General features: G+C 38.6%; 1 protein-coding gene across 1 annotated transcript in view; it reads left to right on the top strand.

The window, feature by feature from the left end:
- galnt13 (UDP-N-acetyl-alpha-D-galactosamine:polypeptide N-acetylgalactosaminyltransferase 13) overlaps positions 1-25,029 on the top strand; it is a 271,947-nt gene that overhangs the window by 233,531 nt on the left and 13,387 nt on the right. The window contains exons 9-11 of the mRNA XM_052011859.1: positions 3,225-3,364; positions 8,327-8,425; positions 13,487-13,621. Of these exons, the coding sequence (XP_051867819.1) occupies positions 3,225-3,364; positions 8,327-8,425; positions 13,487-13,621 (374 nt within the window). The remainder of the gene's footprint in view (positions 1-3,224; positions 3,365-8,326; positions 8,426-13,486; positions 13,622-25,029) is intronic.

The raw sequence follows: 25,029 nt of genomic DNA, 5'->3' as shown, positions 1-25,029 counted from the left end.
TGAATTCAGTTTACTTTGCTGCGTTGTCATCATCCTACCAGTTAAAATTATCTGTTAGCTCAAATTGATTGATGTGAACAATACAACCTACTGAAAGTGGGCTGCTTAATTTGAACCTCTTAATTATCATTAGCTGTCTTGATTTAGCACTCTAATTTAAGCAGTAGATGTTCATTTAGAGCAGTTTACACTGTTGAGATATCCAATTAAGTCTGGCTGGAAAAAGTAAAATTAATTCGTTAAACAGAAGTTGGAACTCTGGGAATTAATTGTTCCCAGCAGGACTCCACTGATAGTTCATTTGTCTGGGGGGGAATGTTGGCTCAGACCCTCGGAGAACTTCACTCTTCTGTGACTAAACTAATGGGACATTTTCTTCCCCTCCCCCCCCCCCATGTGATGGAAATTTGATTCAACCTTCACTTTGAAAACTGGTACTTTTCACATTGGGTCCATGTAAAACATGTGTTTTTATAGGATGTCACATGGGTGGGAACACTATGCCGATTGGGCTGGTGGTCGAGAACCACTGGTTGAAATCATTCTTCCAAACGTGACCATTCTCCCTTCTGCATTTCTTTAGAACCTGTCTCCCGTAGACTTTGTCTTTCCTGCTGTTTTCATCCAGAGCTCCTCCAGTGACTGCAGCATGGCTGGCGGTCATCTTGGAAAGAGGACTGCAGGTTCTGGTTGCAGTAAACTACGGCTGCACCCTAGTGCAGTGCCTCGGCAATCCATTGGAAGTCTGCTGTGATGTGCTCATAACCTCTTTCAGCACTGGTACCCGGGACAGAGAAGTCTGAGCATCTACTTCAGCACTCGGACCTTAGTTGTCTTGTGCTTGTGCTGCAGTGTAAGCTGCAGCATTGACCCTACATGATGTTTGGGTTTCTCAGCGTTCCTGTGAAGCTGACGATTATCCATGGTTCCAGACTGCACAAAGCTTTGTGCATAGATTGAAGCTGAACTGCCCCACAATTTTTTGACTAATCTCACATGCTTTCAGGCAGGCCAGGCGATGCACCAAGCATCTTGCTCTACATTTCCATCTGTCACCTTCTGTCAGCTGCCCTCATCTGAACTCTCAATCATTGAAACCATCTGCAACCATCTTTACCAGCTGGGGAGCTGACACCTTCAATTTTCTTTCCCCTGCTCCTGCTGATTAACTCTTGACATGCATATCCCACTTCTAAGCGACACATAAAAAGAGCAGATCTAAGTTGGTCCCTACAAGGCACTGAATGACAGAGTATTCTCTTATTCTGATTCTCTTAGTCAGGTGGATGGTTCTTATCTATTGGAAAGGGGAAGAGCACAAGGGTTAGATCCTGGTGGACACTAGGGTAGTTCAGAGGGACATCCCTGCACCACCTGCAGCTTGCAAATTGAAAGAGCTTGTGTGTTGAAGGAGAAATTGTATTAGAGAAGTAGGATTAGGCATTAGCATGTCATAATTTTCTAATCTATTTGTTTTGATGTAGGCCCCTGCCCCTATTATTGCCTAGGCACATTCCTTGAGGAGCCTGGTGGCTGGAGTGCTCTATAGTTTTTTGCTTCTGACATTGATTCTATGTCACCTTGTCCTGCTGGTGAGAGTGAAGTGAGTTAGTTAGTATTGTACAATGTGTCTGAATGATATGCCTGCTATAATTGAGTATCTGGCAATGTGTGCATGCTGTGGGCTGTGTGCATGAGGCCGTCGGTTTAGAAGCTTAATTGATATAGATAGTTGGCGATTGAGTGAAAGGGTGAATGGAATTGTGCAATATTTGAAGCCTGTGGTGCGTTTGCTGAGCAGTCGGATTTGAAAAGGTGTTATTGAATTGACCACTCAAGTGAAAACAAAATTTAATTTGACTGCATTCATGGGCTTGGGCCTGACTCCTCACATTTATCACAAATGCTGCCTGCTCCCATTATAACTTGACAGTGTGCCTTGATGGTTTCTTGCCTCTGATAGGTAGAGAAGCTGTCCTCTATCTTCCTTTCCAGTTTGTTCACATATGCCACTGGAGCTATGTCTAAAAATGAGGAGAGGCGGCTCCTTACTTCCCATCATCTCGTACAGTAGTTTGCTTCCAGCTGAGGAATAAATTCCATTACCATGTACAAAGCACCTTCCTTTAGTGATTTAGTGAAAAGTACAGCAGTAGAACAGCTTGAAATAAGACAGAAACTGCTGGAAGCACTCAGCAGGTCAGGCAGCATCTGTGGAAAGAGTGTTAATTAGTTCAGGTTGAACACCTTTCATCAGAACTGGAAAAGAGACGAAAACAAGTTGGTTTTAAAATGGCAAAAGGGATGGGGGAGGGATTAATAGGACAAATGGAATATCTCTGATAAAGTTTCCGTGGGGATAAGCCGTAAATGAAGTCATCCAGTGAATGGTTTAATAGGGGAAGTTAAAACCTGAACAAAGAAACATAAAACTATGAAATAATGGCAATTAGAGAGCAATAACAGAAAGGTGCATAGCAAGTTGCAAGATACAGAACTGTAGGATGTGCCCATCCAGTCAGGCTGTGGTAATGGAGGGAGAAAATCTGAACCAACATCAAAGCTAGATACGTCAGTTGTGATATAGACAGTGAAAATGAGTTGTATAACACTGTAGAATTTGATATTGAATCCAGAAGGCTGCAAATGCCCAGGTGGAAGATGAGATGCTATTCCTCAAACTTGCATAGCTCCTCCAGAAAGTCACTCCCAGCTGGTAAAGCCACAGATGCGGACTTCGACGGCGCACAAGGCCACTGACAGGTCTGAGTTGGAATGGATTGGAAAATTAAAGTGTCCGGCAACAGGAAGCTCAAGGTTGCCCCTGTGGACTGAATGCAGGTGCTCCAAAAGTCAGTCACCATTCTATGTTTGGTTTCCTCAATGTGGAAACCATATTTTGAACACCAAATGCAGTACATTAGATTAGAAGAAATGCAAGTGAATTGCAGCTTCACCTGGAAAGGCTGTCTGTGTCCCTGGATGGTGGGAAAGGAAGAGATAAAAGGTCGGGTGTTGCATCTCCTGCTTTTCATGTTTTGATAACTGTATGTTTTTTGCTTTGTGAATTCACATGGCTCAATCCAAATTTCTGTCTTGTTTTATTACTCCTCATCTTGACTGCTTTTGTGTATTTCTCCCCAATTACATGATATAGTTGTAGGACATAGATATGCCCAACTAATTCCAGTAGATTGATGCAGTCTGTATCTTTGCAATTCCAGGTGTTGTTAAAGTGGATTATGGAGATGTGTCAGCCAGAAGACGCCTAAGAGAAAGACTGAAGTGTAAATCTTTCTCATGGTACTTGGAAAATATTTATCCTGATTCCCAGATCCCAAGGCATTACTACTTACTTGGTGAGGTAGGAATCTTAAGTAACTTCCTTTCTCTTTGATAATCAATATCAGCCTATTTCAACTAGTAAGTAAGCATATTGTAAAAAGAAAAATTCAATGAATTTGAAATGTTCTGGCCTGATATACATGTCCCAGGACATGTTTAAGGATTAATTGGCGCACCGGTTTGAAAAAGAATAGCCTGGATTCTGTGGTCATTGTGGTTTTTTATTTGCATACAATTTATCTTCCTAAATTAGGGAGGATCTTAAAGATATTCATCAATATCATTTGTTCCAACATACAAACAATTGTATTCATGTCCCAAATATTGGATTGATCAGCACTTTATGGATGGAATAAAATGTCTTTTAAGGCATGTCTGGTAAACTGAATGCTTTATATCAGATTTTACCAAAGAAAAGGATTCTGCGAGAAATGGAAGGGGAGGTAATAGAGATCATGGATGGGTGAAAATTGATAAGGAGACACTAGAAACTCCAGCTTTGTTTAAAGTAAACAACTGCATTGCTTGAAGAGCAACACACAAAGGTGTTGCAGGAACTCAGCAAGTCGGGCAGCACCTACGGAGGGAAATGAACTGTTGACGTTTCGGGTTGAGACCCTTCATCAGAATTGGTAGGTTGAGAGATCAAGAGTTCATCTTTATGATTTAAGAGGTCCATTCATAAGTCTTATAACAGCATGATAGAAACTGTCCTTGAGCCTGGTGGTATGTGTTCTCAAGTTTTTGTATCTTCTGCCCGATGGGAGGGATGGGAGGAGTCCTTGATTACATTGGCTACTTCACAAGATCACAAGACAAGGGAGCAGAAGCAGGCCATTCGGCCCATCGAGTCTGCTCCAAGGAAAAGGGAAAAAGAAATGGGGTGGGGAAAAAAGAAAAGAGAAAAAAGAAAAAAAACTATTCTAATCCCATTTTCCAGCCTTATCCCCATATCCCTTGATACCCTGACTATTTAGATATCTGTCTATCTCCTCCTTGAACACCCCCACTGATCTGGCCTCCACTGCTGTGCGTGGCAAGGAGTTCCACAATTTCACCACCCTCTGGGTAAAGAAATTTCTCCTCATCTCTGTCTTGAAACTGTACCCTCTAATTCTAAGATTGTGCCCTCTGGTCCTGGACTCGCCCACCAAGGGAAACAGCCTAGCCACATCTACTCTATCCTTACCTGTCAACATTTTAAATGTCGCTACGAGGTCCCCTCTCATCCTTCTGTACTCCAGCGAGTACAGTCCAAGAGCCGACAAACGCTCATCATACTTAAGCCCTTTCATTCCCGGAATCATTCTCGTAAATCTCCTCTGAACCCTCTCCAACGTCAGCACATCCTTCCTAAGATGTGGGGCCCAAAACTGCGCACAGTATTCCAAATGAGGCCTCACTAGTGCCCCGTAGAGCCTCATCAACACTTCCTTACGTTTATACACTATACCTCTCGAGATGAATGCCAACATAGCATTCGCTTTCTTAACCACCGATCCAACCTGGTGGTTAACTTTTAAGGTATCTTGTACGAGTACCCCCAAGTCCCTTTGTACTACCGTACTATCAATCTTCTCTCCTTCTAGATAATAATCTACCCGCTTATTTCTGCTTCCAAAGTGTACAACTGCACATTTCTCAACATTGAATCTCATCTGCCATTTCCTTGCCCATTCTCCTAAACTGTCTAGGTCCCTCTGCATCCTTTCTATTTCCTCTATGCTCCCTACTCCTCCACTTATCTTGGTGTCATCCGCAAACTTAGCCACACAACCATTTATTCCATCATCCAAATCATTGATGTACAAGGTAAAAAGGAGCGGCCCCAACACCGACCCCTGCGGCACACCACTAGTAACCGGTAACCAACCAGAACGAGATCCTTTTATTTCCACCCTTTGCTTCCTGCCAACCAGCCAATGCTCCACCCATTTTGCTACCCTACCCATAATTCCATGACCTCTCATCTTATTAATCAGTCTCTTGTGAGGCACCTTATCGAAGGCCTTTTGAAAGTCTAAATACACAACGTCTACCGCCTCTCCCTTATCCACCCTACCTGTGATTTCTTCAAAAAACTCCAATAGGTTGGTCAGACAGGACCTCCCCTTCACAAAACCATGTTGACTAGGTCCAATCTTGCCTTGCGCCTCTAGGTATTCGGTAACCTCCTCCTTGAGGATAGATTCCAATAATTTTCCCACCACTGACGTCAGACTAATAGGTCTGTAATTGCCTTTGTGCTGCCTCCCACCTTTCTTATACAACGGAACTACATTCGCTACCCTCCAGTCCTCCGGAACCATGCCAGAATCTATCGATTCCTGAAAAATAATCGCCAATGCCTCTGCTATCTCTACAGCCACCTCCTTCAGAACCCGGGGATGCACCTCATCCGGTCCGGGAGACTTATCAGTCTTAAGCCCCTTTAGTTTTCCTAGCACCTTCTCCCTATTAATCTCAACTGAACTCAGTTCCAATTCGTGAGACTCCTGACTAACGGGCACATTGCTTATGTCCTCCACGGTGAAGACCGATGCAAAATATTCATTCAATTCCCTTGCCATCTCACTATCGTCCATTATAATCCCTCCTGCACCGTTATCAATTGGTCCTATGTCAACCCGTGTCTCTCTTTTATTCCTTATGTATTTAAAAAAACTCTTAGAATCCTTCTGAATGTTGTCCGCCAGCTTCCTTTCGTAACTCATCTTTGCTTTCCTAATGACCTTCTTAGTTTCTCTCTGCAGATTTTTAAAAACTTTCCAATCTTCTGTTTTCCCACTAATTTTTGCTACTTTGTACGCCGCCCCTTTTGCTTTTATTTTATCCTTCACCTCCCTCATTATCCACATCTGTGCCTTTTTTCCATTCAAAACCTTCTTTTTTCTTGGAATATATCTGTCCTGCATTGTCCTTATTTCCTGTAGAAATTTCTTCCATTTCTCCTCTGCCGTCCCTCCAGCTAACTTACTCCTCCAATCAATTTGGGCCAACTCTTCTCTCATACCTTTGTAATTTCCCTTATTCCACTGAAATATCGATACACCAGTTATCAGCTTCTCCTTCTCAAACTTGAAACTGAACTCAATCATATTGTGATCACTTGTTCCCAGTGGTTCCTTTACCTTTAGTTCCCTAATCACCTCAGGTTCACTACACAGCACCCAATCCAAAACAGCCGATCCCCTGGTGGGCTCCTCAATAAGTTGCTCCAGAAAAACATCCCTTAGACATTCCACAAACTCACTCTCTTGAGTACTACCGCCTTGCTGGATTTCCCAGTCCACCTTCATGTTAAAATCCCCCATAATTATCTTCACATTGTCACTCTGGCACGCTTTTTCTATCTCAATCTGCAACTTATGGTCCACTTCCTGACTGCTGTTCGGGGGCCTATATATGACTGCTACTATTGTCCTTTTACCCTTGCTATTTCTTAGCTCCACCCATAAGGATTCCACCTCCTCTGACCCAATGTCCTTCCTTTCTATTGATTTTATATCGCTACTAACCATCATGGCCACACCTCCCCCTCTGCCTACCCGCCTATCCTTCCTATACACTGTATACCCCTTGACATTCAGTTCCCAATCACATCCATCATGAAGCCATGACTCAGTGATTGCAACGATGTCATATTTATTAACCTGTAGTTGTGCCACTAGGTCATCTACTTTATTCCTGATGCTACTTTCCCAAGGTAGTGGGAAGTGTAGACATTGTCAATAGAGGAAAGGCTGTTTTTTGTGATGGACTAGGGTACGATCACAACTCTGTAACTTCTTGCGGTCTTGGGCAGAGCAGTTGCCATACCAAGCTGTGATGCATCTAGATAGGATACACCTATAAAAGTTAATGAGGATCATTGGGGACATATTGTATAGCCTTAAGACTGCAAGGCTTAAAACTTCTAAGGAATGTAGGTAACTTGACCAGTAAATTAGTAAGGAGAGATAACGTAGACCAAATAACATAGGGTGTTCATATTCATGATACTTGAAAACTGGAGGTATGTTGGGAGAATAGTTAGTAAAGCAAAGAGGATGCTGGGATTCATAAGTGGAAACATAGAATACAAAAGCAGAGAGGTTATGATGAATCTTTATAAAACACTGGTTAGACCACAATTGAAGTACTCTGTCCAATTCTAGTCAGCACATTTTAGAAAGTATTTGAACAATGTGCAGAAAAGATTTACAGGAATGATTCTAGGGATGAGAGATTTCTGTTATAAATTAGATTTGAGAAGCTGGGGTTGTTCTGCTTGGAGCAAGGAAGGTTGAGAAGAGATTTGACGGAGATGTACTTGATCATAACTGGTTTTAATAAGGCAAAAAGAGAGAAGCTGTTCCAATTTTAAATTTTGCACAAAATATATGAAATGGGGAAGGTGATCAACAGCTTTTTAAAGATCTGGAATTCACTATGTATGGGTGGTAGAAATAGAATCAATCAGTCCCTTCAAAAATGAATTGAAAAATTGCTTTAGAAAATAATTTCCAGGGCTGTAGGGAAAGAGCAGGGAAATGGGAGTGAAGGATTGCTGTGCTGGGAGCCGGCATTGATTCAGTTGGCCAAATAGTCACCTCTCATACTGTAATAATTCTATGAATTTGTTCTTGTGGTAAACGAGCTAAGTAAAAGGCAGTTAATGTGAATTCAAAGGTCCAAAAGTGAATTCAGAAGCCAAAACACTCCACATGGCATATTACTTTACCACAATTTATGCTTGATAAACTAAATTGTAACCTTTATCATCACATTTGTACTTTTGTAATGGTATTATTTGCTTTAGATTGGCATTTAAGTTCACATATCAATAACTCAATGAGAAGAATTTATTATCTTTATTCTTGCATATTGCAATACTGTACCTAGACATTTAAAATATGAATTTCACTTTTAGATAGTTTGACTTTCCAGTATTGCCAAATAAATGTTCCCGTTATAACTCATATTATCTGGTTATTCCCAGATTAGAAATGTTGATACAAACCAGTGCCTCGATAACATGGGGCGGAAGGAAAATGAAAAGGTGGGCATCTTCAATTGCCATGGCATGGGGGGAAATCAGGTAAGACATGACACCTGTGGTGTTTGCAGGGAGGGTGTGAGTGGTACAGGAAACCAAACAAGATGAGGGATGTGGGTATGCTTTCAAATTTAAAAACATGATATTGTTATAAGTTTACTCTTTGGTTTCCTGCTCAGTAGGAAAGCAAATTAACAACCTGAAATAAAAACAGGAAATGTGGTGAAGAAAGAAAAAATGTGTTAAATATTCAGGTTAATGACCTTTCATCAGAATTTTTCATCAAACTTTATATCAGTACTGATCCTAAACGTGATCAGGTGTTGGGGTTACGAGCGGTCTGGGAACTGGACTTGAAGGGGACCCACAGAAAGAGGTAAATGGGTTTCAGGAATGGTGGTGCATTTGTAGTTATCAGACCAGCAATCTGAATTCTAAACATGAGTTCAAATCCTGCCACAGCAGCTGTAAAATTTTAAATTTATTTATTTAGTTTAAAGAAAGCTAGCCTCAATAATGGTGATCATGACCATGAATCTACTGGATTGTTTGCAGTGGCCTAGCCAGTCATTCAAAACTTCTGCAATTAAACAGTATATTAGTTGTAATTTAACTTTACATTGGTTTCATGGTTTCTACCATCATTGAAATAGATGCTGTTGACTTGCACCTTTAGCCTATATGCTAGGCACAGGTAATTTCAATTTCCATCAGCTGTTGGAGCTTAACATTTGATGGGATATTTAATCTGTTAAATGCAGCTTGATGATGTTAGTGGGCCATTTGTTAACGAGATGAAAATTACATTTATACCTGTCAGTTGTTTAATGATTAACTTTAAGTATTCCTGTAGAGGACACCAAGCTGGAAATCTGAAATAACAATAGAAAATCCTGGATACACTCAGTATGTCAGGCAACATCTATGGAAAGGAAAATAGAGTTAACGTTTCAGATCGAAGACCCTTCACCAGACCCGAAGCGTTCCCTCTGTTTCTCTTTCCACAGATGCTTTCTGACCCTGTGGGTAGCTGGGCTTTGGATAATGGACCAAGTGGTTCCCCCCCCCTCCTGAATTGCTGCCCATGGTCTCTACATACCCACACTACCAGGAGTGGATGCAGAGGGCTTACTTTGCTGGCCATCTGCACTTTTGAACCCATGGTAAGCAACTGGGCCTCTGACGATTTAGACCAGGGGCCGTGCCCCTGACAACAGGCAAAGCCAGAGATGGAACTTTACCAGCTGGGAAAGCTGGAAGTGGTTTGAATGCCTCTGATGTTCAAAGATTAAATTTGAACCAATGGAATTTGAAAACAATGAAATTACCTAAAATATATAAAAATTGCTTACAATTTAGAGACAAAACCAAAATGTTTTTTTTTAAGATGTAATTTGTACATTTTTGCCCTATAATCCTGATTGAAATCAATGGGGTCTCGGATCCAGCACCAATCTGTAACTGAACCCGGAACTTTTGCACAGTGTATGCAGAAGTCAGGGATTTTCCATAGTTTCTGGCAATAACAGAGAGAGAGGAACTGAATTATGTGGAATAATTGATAAACTGAAGGGTGATCCATTATGCTGTTCGGGTTTTTTGTAACATCATCAGCCAGCTTGATTTATCAAGGCAATTTGCATGTTACATCTCTCATGAGGGATTGAAAATGTTTGCATTGAACTGCAGATAATGTTGCTAAAATTAAGAGCTAGGATGTGAGAGTTTGAAAATAGCAGGATGCTTATCAGTGCTTCATGCTGATAAGGCGCATAGTATTGGACACTGACACCCCCCCCCCCCCCCCCAACTTTAGACCCAAGTCTGGAATATTGCCAAGTCTAAATACTCTCTCTCTGGGATAAGTGGAATGTACTTGGTAAGAATTGTCAAATTGGTTTGATAATAGCTTCATATCCATATCATGCAGTTGTATATTGGACAACTTTCTGACCAAAACAAAAGCATCTTTCAGTTTCTCTTATTTGGTAGGAACTTTGAGGAAGGTTTAATTATTTGGTAATAGTAGATTTTGATAATCCAGGATTTTCTTACAGTGCAAAATTTAAATGTTTTTATTTCTTATTTAGTTCATGTTTTCCTGAGTTGTAATAAAATGGAAAACACCAGAATGCATGTGGCTTTACAAACAGCATGATACCCAATACATATTGTGCTCAAAATATTTTGTACATGGTTTAATTTTCTTCTTTGTAGTTACAGCATATTTTAGCTTAAAATATTTTCTCAGAAATACCCTCTGGAAATTGGAAGCGTGACATCCAGTTAACCAGCATTTCAAATAGCAATAAAAGCTTTATGATGAACTAATTAATCCTCAACATGTTATTCTGATTGCATAGCCATAAAAACAATTCACATTCACTTAATCTAATAAGAGCGAGCTAGCATTGAACTGGGCTCATCAGAATACAGCGCATATAATTTCTATTTACAATTCTTATTAAACACAGTGGGATGCAATCTAATTTCAAGATGAAGTCAATGAACATTGTCAGTCTTGCCCTGTTACCCTTCCCTCAGTTGTATGTTACATGTAATGTCCTCCCACTGACTCATTGTACCAGGCCTTTTTGACCTATTAATGTAAAGTGAAAGTTTTGCATGGTAGGTGACAACAGTCTCTGAATTGTAGATGGAGAAAGTGTTTCATGGGCATAGGAAACCTATACCTTAGATATATTGTTTAATTATATTTGTGATCTGTGAATCTAATAAAAAAGCAACACCCCTGCAGAATTCCCAAGAAGTTGATAGGATTCACAACATATTTGTGTCCAAGACAAATTTGTCTTATCTGTTGAGAAATCCATTAAAAAAACATGTAAAGAAAACTCGATGACCTAATCAGTATCTTAATCCTTTTCACCAGTATCTGGTTTCTCTTTTATCCCCTCCTTAAATGTGTTGAAATTTGCAGTGTTCTAATGCAAAGCAACAATTGCAGAATCAAGAGTTGGAAAATTATGACCTATGCATCTTCCATTTCCTCGTCCATTTATTTTCGTACCCCTGGGGCTTGGGTGAAAACTATCATCTTCTGGAGATTTGTCCAGACTGTTTTTCCCATTATTGCTTTTTATTTTATAAGTCTTTTGTTCCTGATTACTTTCTTGGTATCCTTTTTACTTGTCTTTTTTTTTAGCTCCTCCAGACTGTTGGATCTCCACATTTCCTTACATTCGTGTAATCCATTTCTTTTAGTTGGAACTTGTTACTTACCTCAGTGGTTGACCTCTATGGCTTTTCCATAGAAATACAACTTTTGCTCTTTTGGTTTTGTACCATGTTACATCTTTTCAAAAGTTGGTTGTAAATCTAAAATCTTAATTTTAGACTTTCTCCTCTTCTCAAACTTTCTATCATATTTATCATATTATGATCATTACAACTTGCCCCCTTACTACCAGGTTCCTAGCTAATCCTGGCTCATTAATCATTATTAAAGCATTCATTGTCATTTTAATTGCAGTCTACCAGCCATGCCACAGATTCAATTAAGTCTATGACCACCAACCTCACTATACTCCTTACCCCCACCTAACCTCCAAAGTGAGTTACAGGCAGTATATCTCTGATTCCAAAAACATGTAATCCTCTGTCATATGTGTTGAATTTCTATTGAATAAACTGAAATGTCAACAAGGATCAATGTGATAAAAAGCACATTCAAGTGAAATTTTTATGTAATTACTCTAAAGTGCTCTTTTTTTATATAAAGAAAATGCTAGTCTCAATATTGATAACTGTGAAACCACCGATTGATGTCTAAAGCCCACCTGTTTCACTAGTGTCCTCTGGGTAAGGAAATCTTCTGTTCTTCCCTGGTCTGGTCTATATGTGTTTTCAGGTCCACCAAGGTGCTTGACTCTGAAATGGCTTCAGGGAAAATTAGGGATTGACAATTTTGTCAATTAGGGATTGGCTAGGCTTGTCAGCGATGTCCAAAACCTTTGAACAAATAAATCCAAAATAAAAATATCCTTGAGTTGCTTGGCAACAATGATCTGTCTGCTAACACTCTGGTAAAGCACTAGGCATTTTGGGAATGTTAAAGATGCTAAATAAATGGAAGTGCTGATGTTCCACAAGGATCAGCTGACAAATCTTCATCTGCACTGTTAGACTATCAGTCTATTCTAATGAGCTGCTCTCCTTGAGGGCAGTTGATTTAGAGGAGTTTTGAACCCATTGCAAAGAAGGTTGGATTGTTTTATTAGTCCTATTTAGTATCAAGAATCAATTGTGTGTATGAAGGCAAAATAACATGTTATTAATTTTATGCCATTAATGTAGGCAACCAGCATTACGTTAAAAAAATGGTCAGTCATGCCTATTCATTAGTACTTTTATACCATCTTAGAATTTAAATTCAGCTGCAGCTATTGAAAATAAATAGCATTACATAATTTTGACACTGGATGTAATTAATTTAATCTTTAAGAAATGCATTACATTTTAAAGGTATTTATTTGATGAAAGTAAAATACTACAAAACCCATCTGTTATGTTAGTGGAGACAATTTCAGTACCTGGCAAAAAAAGGGTGCATGGTATGATACAAACTAAAACCTGGCCATCTGCTCTTAAAATAATTCTGGCTACTAACGATGCTTACCCCACATCTGATAGGTTCACCCTGATTTTAAATAGATTAATCTCATTGGTTCTTGGGTAAGAGGAGAAGGGGAATAGAATGGGGAACAAGTATGGGCCAGTAGAGGTCTTGAGGAATATTATGGAGCATTGTAGAAGGACTGTTCTTCTACCATGTGCGCACAAAGTTATTTAGGAAAAAGAATAACTCATATATTTGTTCAAAGCTTCCTTTAAGAACTGTTGGTTAAAACTAAAATGCCAGCTTCCTACAGCAATTACGTATTTCCCGCAGGGGACCTTTATTTGACCCCTGATGCACCTTTAGAACTCTTCTTCAAAGGGGAATGGGAACAGAGTCTTTGCACTTGAGGTTACAATCAATTATATTGGACAGCAGAACAGATTCAAGAGGTTGTAGAGCTAACTCCTTTCCTAATTTGTATGCTCATGTGTATAATTATACCGTTTTCCCTTTTCCTCCAGGTATTCTCCTATACAGCAGATAAGGAGATCAGAACAGATGATCTGTGTCTGGATGTGTCTCGGCTTAATGGTCCAGTTGTGATGCTTAAGTGTCATCACATGAGAGGGAACCAGTTGTGGGAATACGATGTACAGGTAGGCTTATTGATTAATTAGTCATGGTTTATAAAGTGTGCTCAAGAGTCCCCATTTATCATCTTAAAGCATCAGTGACTCAATACAGAGAAAAGGAAAATATTTTCCTCAGTAGAATATTGTTTAAATGACATTTTATTACAGTAAACTGACAGTTACGTAAAATACTTCCATTTCATTTCAAATCCAGTTTTGAAGAATTATAACCAGAAAAAGGATTAATAAACTGTTTAAACCTTACAATTATGCCCTATGTTTGATAAGATCTGGACCAGATAGAGGTCATAAGATTAGTCACAACTTTTCCATAATCTCTTGCACAAATTGCTTTGTTATAAAATTGTTTCCTTGATCACAGTAAATAAGCTTAAATTCACACAGGGACAAAAAATGTTTAAAATTCAAGAATACACGAGCTAAGAATATAGGTACAACAAAGAGATCTCTGGAAATTCATCCCCATTCATCACCACTAAATACGTACAGCAGCAGCATGTTGTACTCTGAAATACAATTCAATTGACTTCAATTAAACTAAATTTTAGAGGCTGCTAAATTGTTTGTTTAATGTTACTGGAAGAATTTTTCAAAATAATGTTTTATATGGTTTGCCATCGAATCAAAGAATAATGCATTTTTACCCAATGCTAGGTTTTTAGATGGAAATTAACCAAAAATTTACCCTGATAATCTGAACTGGATTACATATTAATTTCTCTCATTCCTGTGGAAATGTCCCAGTTTTCTTAATAGAAATCCCCTTTCTTTTATTTGGCCCTTCTGTAAAATTATCCACCCAGGGGATGTAGGCACAGCTAGCAAGACTAAACTTAGTCTTAATTGCCCTTGAGAAGGTGGTGGTGAGCTATGGATTTGTACTGTTGCACTCCTGGTTGTAAAAGCATTCTCACAGGCTTATTGGCGAGAGATCCAAGATTTTGGTTGGAAAATGCAAGTCAAGATATGCGTCTTGCAGGGCTGCCAGTAGTTGCTGATGTTCCCATGAATTTTCTAACCTTAAAGTTCTGTGGGTTTGACAGGTCTTGTCAAATAAGCATTGCTGAGTTGCTCTCTATAATTTAGATGGCATTTGCTGCAGTCATGGTGCATTGGTGATGGAGGGAGTGAACAGGCTGCTAGTGAATCCAGCTTTCTTGTCCTTAATTGTGTTGAGCTTCTTGAGTGTAGTTGGAAACATCCTGAGAAATAGGGAGTATTCCATCCTGCTTCTGAATTGTGCTTTGTAGAAGGTGGACTAAGTTTGGAGAGTGAGTGGTGAGTTGTGGGATACCCAGCCTTGACCTACTCTCGCAGCTGCAGCATTTCTGTGACAGGTTAAGGTTCTGGCCAGTGATGGCCCTTTCTTTTGTTGAAGATGGGGACTTTGGTAATGATAATGCTGTTGAAGGTCAAAGGTGGGTGTTTTAGAAAAGTGACTGGCCCTCATCCCGTCGTAGGTTGATGACCAACGTTCAGCACTCAGCGGGGATGTTGTTGGTGCACATTGCCTTTAGTGTGTTCAGTTGCACAATAGTTTCTTGATATCATGTTGGGTATATTGACTTGACTGACAATTAGGTTTTGTGATTGTAAGGATCATCAGGAGGAAGCCAAAATGGATCATATCCTTGGAAATCTTAGCTGAAGATGGTTATAACTACTTAAGTCATGACCTTTGTAGTCAGATACTGGGGTTCCAGTATAACTGAGGAAGCGAATGTTCATAGTCTCCTTCTCCTGTTAGTTGTTTACTTGTCTAACATCATTCTTGTTGAGATATGGTAAAACTGCACAGCTTTGATTTGATAAACTGATTGTGGAAAAAGCTGAGGTGTTTCTGTTGTTGCTTAGCACTTTTGTAGTTTGTGTCCTAATCATATCATGTTGCCACATTTTTAGGTACACCATGCGCAGTTCTTTCTGCACTTCACACTGAACCACATTTCATCCTCTGACTTGCTCTCCCTCTCTTCCTGGGTAAAAATTAGAGCAAGGCTCGGACAGTAAGAGGGCTGAGAAAGTGATAATTTCAAAAAGCATTTTTAAGAAGTTCAAAATGTCAAGGCAATGGGAAAAATCAGACTGAAAGTAGGAAAGCTTATAAACATTATTTATTTAGATGTGAACCAGATATTAGCCAGTCTCTTAAGATACAGGACAATAGGAAAACAATTACACTGACCTTTCAGAACAAATGGAATCAAGAGTACAGGGAGTTACCTGAAGCAAGTCATGAACAAGGAAAAACAGAAGAAAAGTAAGGATGTGTAAGCAGGACTATTGGGGGCACAGTGTGGGAAAGAGAGGAAAGGGGGAGAGAATTAGATAGAGAAAAAGGCAAGAGGGGAAAGATGAAAGGAAGCATTATACGAGATGAAAAGAATTTGAGCAGATAACAGGATGAAAGGGGGCAAAAATCTGGAGGAGAAATTAGAATAGAGAACAGAGGCACAATGAGACAGAAAGAGGTGATAGGAAGGAAAGGGGGCAATAGGAAAGATGGGGCAGAGATGGCAACAGTACACTTGATAGTGGGGCATAGGAGTTGAATGGGTGATTTAGGTTCAGTGAGTAGGGACATAATGCAAAAGTTTCTTGGCAGGAGGAGGTGGAACTAGATTACAATTCTTGGATTGAAACAGTGAATCATTAGTTTAATCTTGCAATTATAGAAAGAAAAGATTAAACAGATGTTGTCAAGCATAATACTGCAGTCCATTAGCAAATTAAAGCATGGAAGATCTACAACAGAAGTTGTGGAAGGTTGCAGGAAGGGGCATATGAGTTGGTAGCTTTGGAACATGCTTGATGGTAGGTGGCGAGGGATGTAGGAAAGTTGGACAAGTGACTATGAGAGATCTGGAAGAAATAAAGGACAACGATCCTATGGGGAATGAGATCATCTTATTTAAAGGCTGTTGAAATGGGTATTAACAATTAACAAGATAAAAGATTGTAATAATATCTCTGGAAAGGAAGGCTGAAAGGTGTAATAATGGAGGGGCTGTTGAAGAGTGCCAATAAAAACAGACTGGCGAATTATTAGAGGATTTAAAATTATAAAGGCATCAATAGAGTTAAAATGGAGAAAATGTGAAGATATAAATGTGTTTGGAACCTGAAAGGGTGATGGCCTAGCGGACCATGGAAGGTGAACCAGGAGCAGGGTTGGACAGAGTGAAGGGGCGACAAGCCAAGGAATGCGCCACAGTAATTGATTGCAGGTTGAAGCAGGGAGAGCGGGGTGATTGGAAGTGGACTGGGCAATGTGAAGAGGGTGTGGCGGGGTGAAGCAGAAAATCATGCGGGTAGATGGAATTAGTGTAGGTGGATTCAAGGGCGGCATTGACATGGTGGGCCGAAGGGCCTGTCTCTGTGCTGTATGATACTGGGACTGTGACAACGTTTTCTCTTGTAGCATGGTCTAAAATTAGAGATCATGAACATCGATAAGTCATTCATGAATCCAAAAAGGAATTGAGGAGAAACCTATTTCCAAAGAACACTTAAAATGTGGAACTCAGTAGAAGGAAGTGTTGAGGTGAGTAACATAAATGCATTTAAAGGAGAGATTGAATAGGATGGTAAGCCAATGGGTTAGCTGAAGAGAATAGTGGAAGGAGGATCTTGTGGAGTATAAACATAGCGATAGAGCAGGGGCTAAAAAACTATTTCAATGCTTTTTACTTCTGTATGATAAATTCAGAGTAGGGAATCCAGCAAATTGAAGATGAATTTGGAAGATTGAAGCAGGGTAATAAGTTTACTGTGGCAACTGATGAAATAATTTATTCAGAGGAAAAGGAGAAAGGAAATTTAGTAAATGAGAAAGAGTGAAAAAAGTTGGTTGTCAGCAGAGGAGGAGGTGGGTGGAGGGATGGGTGGAAGAAAGGGTGAGCCCAAATGACTTAACGCGGCAGTTGCTCGTCTCTGTATTATGTGAGGCTATGCCACTGTGCCCTCCGCTTCAGAAAAGTGTTTACAATGCCTTTGGCATTCAGAGACAATTTAAAACTATTAAGACTTAATTGCTTACTTTGTTTATTAAGATAGCCTTTTTTTTCAAAATTAAGACAAAATTAGCAAAAATCATCTTAGAACTCTTAATTAAAAAATCGAAGGTGGTTAATTAAAATGGGATCATTTGCTTTCTTATTCTCTGCAAATGTGATCCCCATTAAAATTGATGGCAGCAAAGATCCTGTACTAGATCTAACCTGGCACAGGATCCAACAGTTGGTTTCCCCAGTCTAAACACTGTAGAGGCTCAGTAAGATTGAGCTCCATCATTGTGTTCCATGTGGAGTACAATGTTCTGAATCTGCTGGTAAGTTCAGAACTTCGGCTTTTGACCACTCCTGTGCATTGGTCTCAGACTTGCTTTTGGTTAAATCCATTCAGAACTGCTAACATTTTTCAGCAAAACTCAGACCACAATTGCTCTCCTGAAACTTATTTTGCAACAATAAACAATGCATTAGAATTCTAATCAAACATAAATATTTTAGTCGACCACCAGATGGGGCTAGTTATACATCATTGAGTATTTTCAGTTTTGGGCTGGTCTTTGAGTAAATATTGATAGGAAAATCTACCTGTCAGATTTCGATGCTGAAATTTTGCATGGTTTATTATGTAATTTATTTGCACCACTGAATGTTTGAACATATAATGTTGCCTTCAAAGTTCATTTTACAGTTAAAATTTATTTTGTCTTGTACAGTATCGTACATCATTACAATGATAATACCTGAATTGTAAACTGCTCTGATGGTGCTAACGGAAGATTACATTTTTTCTCAATAAAATTCTATGCAGTCCTTTTGCATGGAGTTTACCCCAATTGTTGTGCATATGAAGTGATATAAATTACACTTTGGTAAATGCTACTGGTCGTTCTAGGGCACACTCACCTCCCTACCAAAATTGCTGAATCCTCTTTCTGGCATAACTTTGTGGAGAATTTATTGGACTTCCTCCCCAGTCAGCAAGCTATTAGCATTTGTTGATCACTGATGGTTCAATACAAGGCAGCTGATGCCTTTGGACAGGTGTCCTACTGTCCACCTGATTTACATCACAATTGAAAAATGCCCCATCATTGCAATCCTTATTTCAGCTCTGCAGTATCCACTGCACTACTGACCTGTAATGCAGTAGCTGACCAGTTCTTGTTTTTGAAAGGGAGAGGAGCAATTTTCAAATCAGGAGGTAAATGATTGATTGATGTAAAATAAAACTAAAGAAAGCTGAGGTTTGGAGGCTCAATGAGAGTGGTATCCTTGGCCTAGCAATTCTATGCCTGGCTCAGGTCATTAAGAATGAACATAAGGAAGTGGACGAGAGTAGGCTATACAGCCCCTTAAGCCTCCTCTGCCATTCAACACGAACATGCCTAATCTTGGCTGTGCCCAGCAATGTTTGCTTTCAAGAGTTTACGATTTCAAAGTTGCACTGCACATGAAGCATGGTAGATTCCTCCTTATACATACGGCATGTCTAATAACAGCTTCTATCCTGCTGTTAGATGAACACACCTCCTCTATGTTAAAGATGAACTCTTGATCTTACAGTCTACCTTGTTATGGCCCTTATACCTTATTGTCTACCTGCACTGCACTTTCTCTATAACCGTAACGCTATATTCTGCATTCCGTTATTGCTTTAACCTTTTACAACCTCAAAGTACTTGCATTTTGAAATGATCTGTATGGATGGCTTGCAAAAGTAAGTTTTTATTCACTGTATCTCTACACTTAACAATAATAAACCAATACCACTCTGTCCAGTGTCACTGAAGAGAGAGGGAAAGTCACATGGAAAGAGTCCTGGGCCTGGGATTCATCCTGTGGGGGGGGGGGGGGGGGGGCAGTAGACTGTTGTGGGACCCAAAGGAGAATTACTGGGAGAGCCATGGACTTGTCTGTTCCATGGAGCAGCCTGGACCTTTAAATTAGGACAAAGTTGGTTTTGCATGTGCCATCTGTGGGTGAATGAAAAATATAAAAGGGATCTCCACAAATAGAATGCATGCTGAAGGATGCTATTGTGTATGCCCAGGTACCTCCCTGTTTTAGCATGGTGGGCTCTGAGAACCCATAAGAAAAATCATGAAGGTTTTCATACATACTTTTATTTACTTTTTTTTACATAGAGGTTCAATTGCATAATACAGAGAGACGTGAAAAGTGGTAAAATTTCTTGGCAATTTTACTTTTCATCTACTTAGTTTCATAATGGCACTATCATGACATTAAACTGCCCAGGATTTTCCAGAATTAACAAAGAAATTGGAAGCCACTTCAACTAAAGTATGGTATATGAAATAAAGAAGACAAATGGAGTAGGAGGAAAAATTGTACTGAGGTTGAGAATAAAGTGGTGTAAAGTGAGGGTCCAGTACTAACTCACATTGATACTGGACCTGGAAGTGGTTTGTCTGAAAGACGGTGGGTTGAATTGGAAAATGTCCTCTTCTCTGGCATTCACATTTTTTCTTTTGATGAACACAAAGCAATTCAATCAAGTAAGTATTGAAAGCACCTTTGGGCCCTGGAAACAAGTTTACATCTATTGCAGGTCTGATGTTACTATGGAAACTAAAAATTCTTTGGTTATGAATATCTATTCCAGGTATCTTACCATTTGTCTCTGATTTAACTAAGCAGACTCTTGAATGTGACTCATGACAACTTACAGTCAATATTTACACATTTGGTGTTTTATTTCAAAAGTGTTTATATTAATGGCTTGAGTAAATCTTCATTCTTAAATATATTTGAAGTTGTACTCTAGGAAATGGTAGTCACTTCCTGGTAAGCAGATTTTTTTCTAGGATGGTTGATTATATATTTATGAAATATTTAGTGCTCTGAACTAAATAATAGAAATCATCTGAATATTTATTTAGAAGTATGTGTGTGGCATCAAATGGAAATCAGATTGCTCTTCAAAAGAAAGGGGAGTTTAAATTGCAGGTCATTGGAGTAAATGGTTTCCGAATGTCCATTTATACTATAAGGTAAATGCTCTATCTGCCAAACAAGCACTGTATTTCTCTGACCACAACCACAGAGAAGTGAGTCATTATTGTCAACAAATCATATCATAAATTTAGTTTTAAAGTATCAACATATTTCTTTAAACCTTACAAATATACTGATGAATATGGGAATTAAATCATAGTCAATGGAGCTGCTGTCAATCTGTTATTTCCATTTGTGGAATCTACCAATCACTATCATTTATCCTTTGGTTAACTATTGCAATCTTTTATTTTTAGTTTCTCACGTGGGTTAAGTTTTAAAATAGTTGCAGATCATCACTTGAGAGTGCAATAGTGAAACTCTGATCAGATTCACAACTTAAATCTGCGGAAGTGTAGCCTTAATTTAAATGCCTCTTATTTTAGCCATTGTCCCTGAAGTGAATATTCACTATAAAGCGCTGAGGGAACCATATGGCTGAACTGATTTAAGGCAGTACCTTGAAAAAAACATTGATTGCATGACTGGGTAATTAAATTGAATGATCCCTTAGAGATGGTTTGCTATTATTTTGAAATGCTAAACATGCTACAAAGTAATTGCTTCTGGCAAGTATTATTTAATTAATATGACATACGTACAAAGCTCTGGTCTGCTTAAGGTTTGTAGTGAGGAAGGTCTCTGACCAGAAGAGTGATGACATTTGAGATGATTAAGTCTTTATGCTTCCTCGTTAATAGAACGCAGGGACATGGGAATATGATTTTGAGGTAAGTTTGTTGTGAAATCGTCTTATTACCTGAATATTTTTTCAATGTTCCACAATACCTTTAATTCTGCACAACATTTGGCATACTTTGCCATCAGTTTATAATTTTTTTCAAGTGTCCTAATAACAACTTTATTCAGATTCATTTCCGGTAAGCTTTTGGGTGATTTATTCATAATCATGAATATTTTATGTTTAGAAGCTAGTATGCAGCATAATTAAGCATATTTAGTCTAACTATAATTTGTCATAAGAAGCTTTTATTAACATCTCTATATTGATCAATATAAAGTACTATAGCACTGCCAGTACAAAATATTATCAGAGATGCATTCATGTCCATTACAGAAATTACATAAATAGACAATAATTCGGAATATATCATGTTATGCAGAAGATCCATGAAGTTTTACACAAGAGGCAAATCCAACTTATCAAACATGCGTCTTTGAATAATAGAATCTATTTATGGTCCAAGTTGGTTTATCTTTATTATTTTTACTTGTTTGCAGTTGTTTGCTTCATAATGTATGCCTTCCTTTAGCTGTAGCAATTGCATTAGTTTTGTAGTGATATTACACACTCACTGCCAAAAATATTGTAGTTTGCTCACAGACAGCAGAGAAGTGACAGTAATGTGTTTTACTATAATACTTTTTGAAAATAATACCTTATCATCTTTCACATATGTAGTTTCTAAACTTTAGTGATTCTGTTTATTCTTGCAAAATATCATTTTATGCAAATTTTATTGCAATAGATGTAGGATATCCAGCAGAAAGTCTTAAGTTCAACTTTTCTTACATCGTGTTTAAATTTGTTGAACACTTCTTAGCTTATAGAGGTCTGACTTTTGTAAATTCCGTATTGCTGAATGTATGCATTTGTTTATATTAGTTTGGAATCTGTTTCTAACAGTTTGTCAATGAGGTTATTCTTATAAACCTGTTATGTCAAAAAACAAAATGGAACATGCAGAAAAGTCATTTTCCATGGAGGGAGAATCAGAAGTGATGTTTTGGTTTATTAACTTTTCATCAGAGCAGCAGAATGCAAAGACCTGAATCTGCAGAGTATTGGCAGCATTTTCTGTTTTATTTCAGATTTCCAGCATCTGCAGTTTTGTTACTGGGCACATTTACAAGAAGTGAACCACTTTAAACACCAACTGTAAAACTTATATATAGAACCCCTGGAAGGATTTTCTTATGTTAAATAGATCAATACTTAAAGATGTGTGGTGACATATAAAGAACATTCAATTTTTCTATTAATACTGAATTGAGAAGGCTTTTCACAACACATTTATAAGGCAGCTGAATAAACTTACTAAAAGAATTTTAATGCTATTATGTGAGATTAAAATTTAACTATCTATGATTTGATGTGTATCAGATCTTTGGAGCAGACCCTACATACAAAATTTGACAAATTATCATTGCTAAATTATATCAAAAGTAAAAGCAAAAAGAGGAAACATTTGACAATACAAACAAGCAGTACTTATAATCTGATAAATAAAGTTAATGAGGCCAAAATTCACACTATAAATATGTTTGAAGTAGCATGTAGAACCTCATTAACATCTTGAAGCTTCAGGCAGTCAAATGTTGATGCAGTAACACTTGTGGGTGGGGCTTCTGCTCCTGCAGTCAGGAGGGGGATGTTTTGGGGTAGGGCAGGGTAGAGAAAGGCTGGCAATCAGATTTGAGGGTCTGTGATGTTCAGGGCTGGTGCTGGCTAAAGACTTTGTTGATGGGTATGTGGGAAGCCAAATGTGTGCACTTCCAACTCCACAAGAATTGCATAAACAGTTTCCACCTGATTTTACTGGTGAGGTTTATACTCTAGGAAACTTGTGCAGCAATAGTGAATTTCAGATTGGGCCCAATGTTAATATTTTATTGAGGCACCCCATTGCTCTGTGGTGGGGTGGAACCACAATAGTGAAACTTTTTATCAATCTTTCTCCATTTTCTCCCAACAATCGGGATTAATGTCAACACCAATATTTTAATCTAATGATGATATCAGACTGCTTGCTCTATAGGAAAATGTTCAATTTTATCAATGCAGATTATTTTTTTTCTGTTCCATGGGATCATGGTAGATACCACTAGATATAGTGTACATTAGCTTTACCAGGGTAGGCCAAGACTGTCATTCACATGTCACACTGCAAAGCCTCTTAACAGTTGAAGCAAGAACCAAAAAAAATTGCAAATGCTGGAAATCTGAAATAAAAACAGAAAATAGTACAAATAATCAGCAGGTCTGGAAATATCAGAGGAAACAGAACTGATGTTTCGGGTCAGTGACAAGTTGCAGAGAGAGTGGGGGCGGGATTCACATGTACTTTTCCAATCCTGTAAATTGTATTTGGTGCCAACAATGTGGCTTCCTTGACAATGGAGAAACTCAACCCAGGTTGGGTGATCACTTTGTGTAGCACCTTTGTTTGACCTTCAAGGGCAACCCTGACCTTCCAGATATCAATTACTTTGATTGTCTTTTCCACTCCCAATTTGACCTTTCTGCCTGTGGCTTCCTGCACTGTTCCATCAAGATCCAAGCTCAATGCCAGCTCATTTTCCATCGAGGAATGCTGCAGCCTGTCAGGACTCAAAATTGAATTCAACAATTTCATGTAACTTGCTTTCTCTATTTGTTATCTATCCGTAATATTAATCAAGTTTCTCTCTCTGGGGTGTTTCCCACTTTCTCATTTTAGTTCTACTTCTCTGCAACAGCCTGACCTGCATTTCACGTCCCTTTGTTTTCTCTCCTTCTCTAATTTACCTCATGAATCTATCAACCAGACAGCTTCAAAAACCATGATCTCACCTTATCATGGATTCCCTTTGTCCTATTCATTCCTACCACACCCTCTCTGCAATTTGAAACTAAATTGTTTTCTCACTTCTATTGAAGGGTCTTTGACCTGTAACTTTAATGCTTTCTCTTTCAACAGACGCTGCTTCACCTGCTGAGTGTTTCTAGCACTTTCTGATTTTACATCATTTTAAGTTAAGCATTGAGATGAAGAGGTTTTGTTTTGAAGATTTTACTACAGAAACCATTTAAATTATTCTCAGTGAGATTATTGGATTATTTTTCATTATGTAAAAGCTCATGAAAGTTTACAGCTATATAAAAAAAATCGTGAGGTAGCAGTAACACAGACCAAATTCATTACCCCATAGAAACCATAGGAATAATACTTTTTTCTTGGGTGGTGTTGTAAAATGGACAATATAAAATTGTCATCATACATTACATCCAACCAAATTTTCTTTTCCAATGAATCATATTGCAGACCACTGATTTATTCATGTTCGTTTTCATTAGCACCCAAGAGAGATTTGCCTCTATGTATTCTGTGGATTGCTGTGAACATTACCTGTTTTGAACTATTTTTAAACCAGACCTGGTGGTGACACAGAACAGATCCTTGTAAACAGATTGGGCATCTAGTTAATAACAAAATAAAACCAAAATATTACATGGGCTTTGTTTATTTTGATTATATTTTAATGCATTACACTTCTATTCAAATGTGACAATGGATATGTTTCTGGAACTTAATGATTAGTTTTTAATCATTATGCATTTAGTAAGCTTTGCTTATAGTTGACTTGCTTTATGTGAAAAAT

This window comes from Pristis pectinata, chromosome 1 (assembly GCF_009764475.1).
Source record: "Pristis pectinata isolate sPriPec2 chromosome 1, sPriPec2.1.pri, whole genome shotgun sequence".
In the NCBI taxonomy this organism is placed as follows: domain Eukaryota; kingdom Metazoa; phylum Chordata; class Chondrichthyes; order Rhinopristiformes; family Pristidae; genus Pristis; species Pristis pectinata.
Note: the sequence above shows the minus strand (reverse complement) of the source record. Positions and strands in the feature narration are given on the sequence as shown.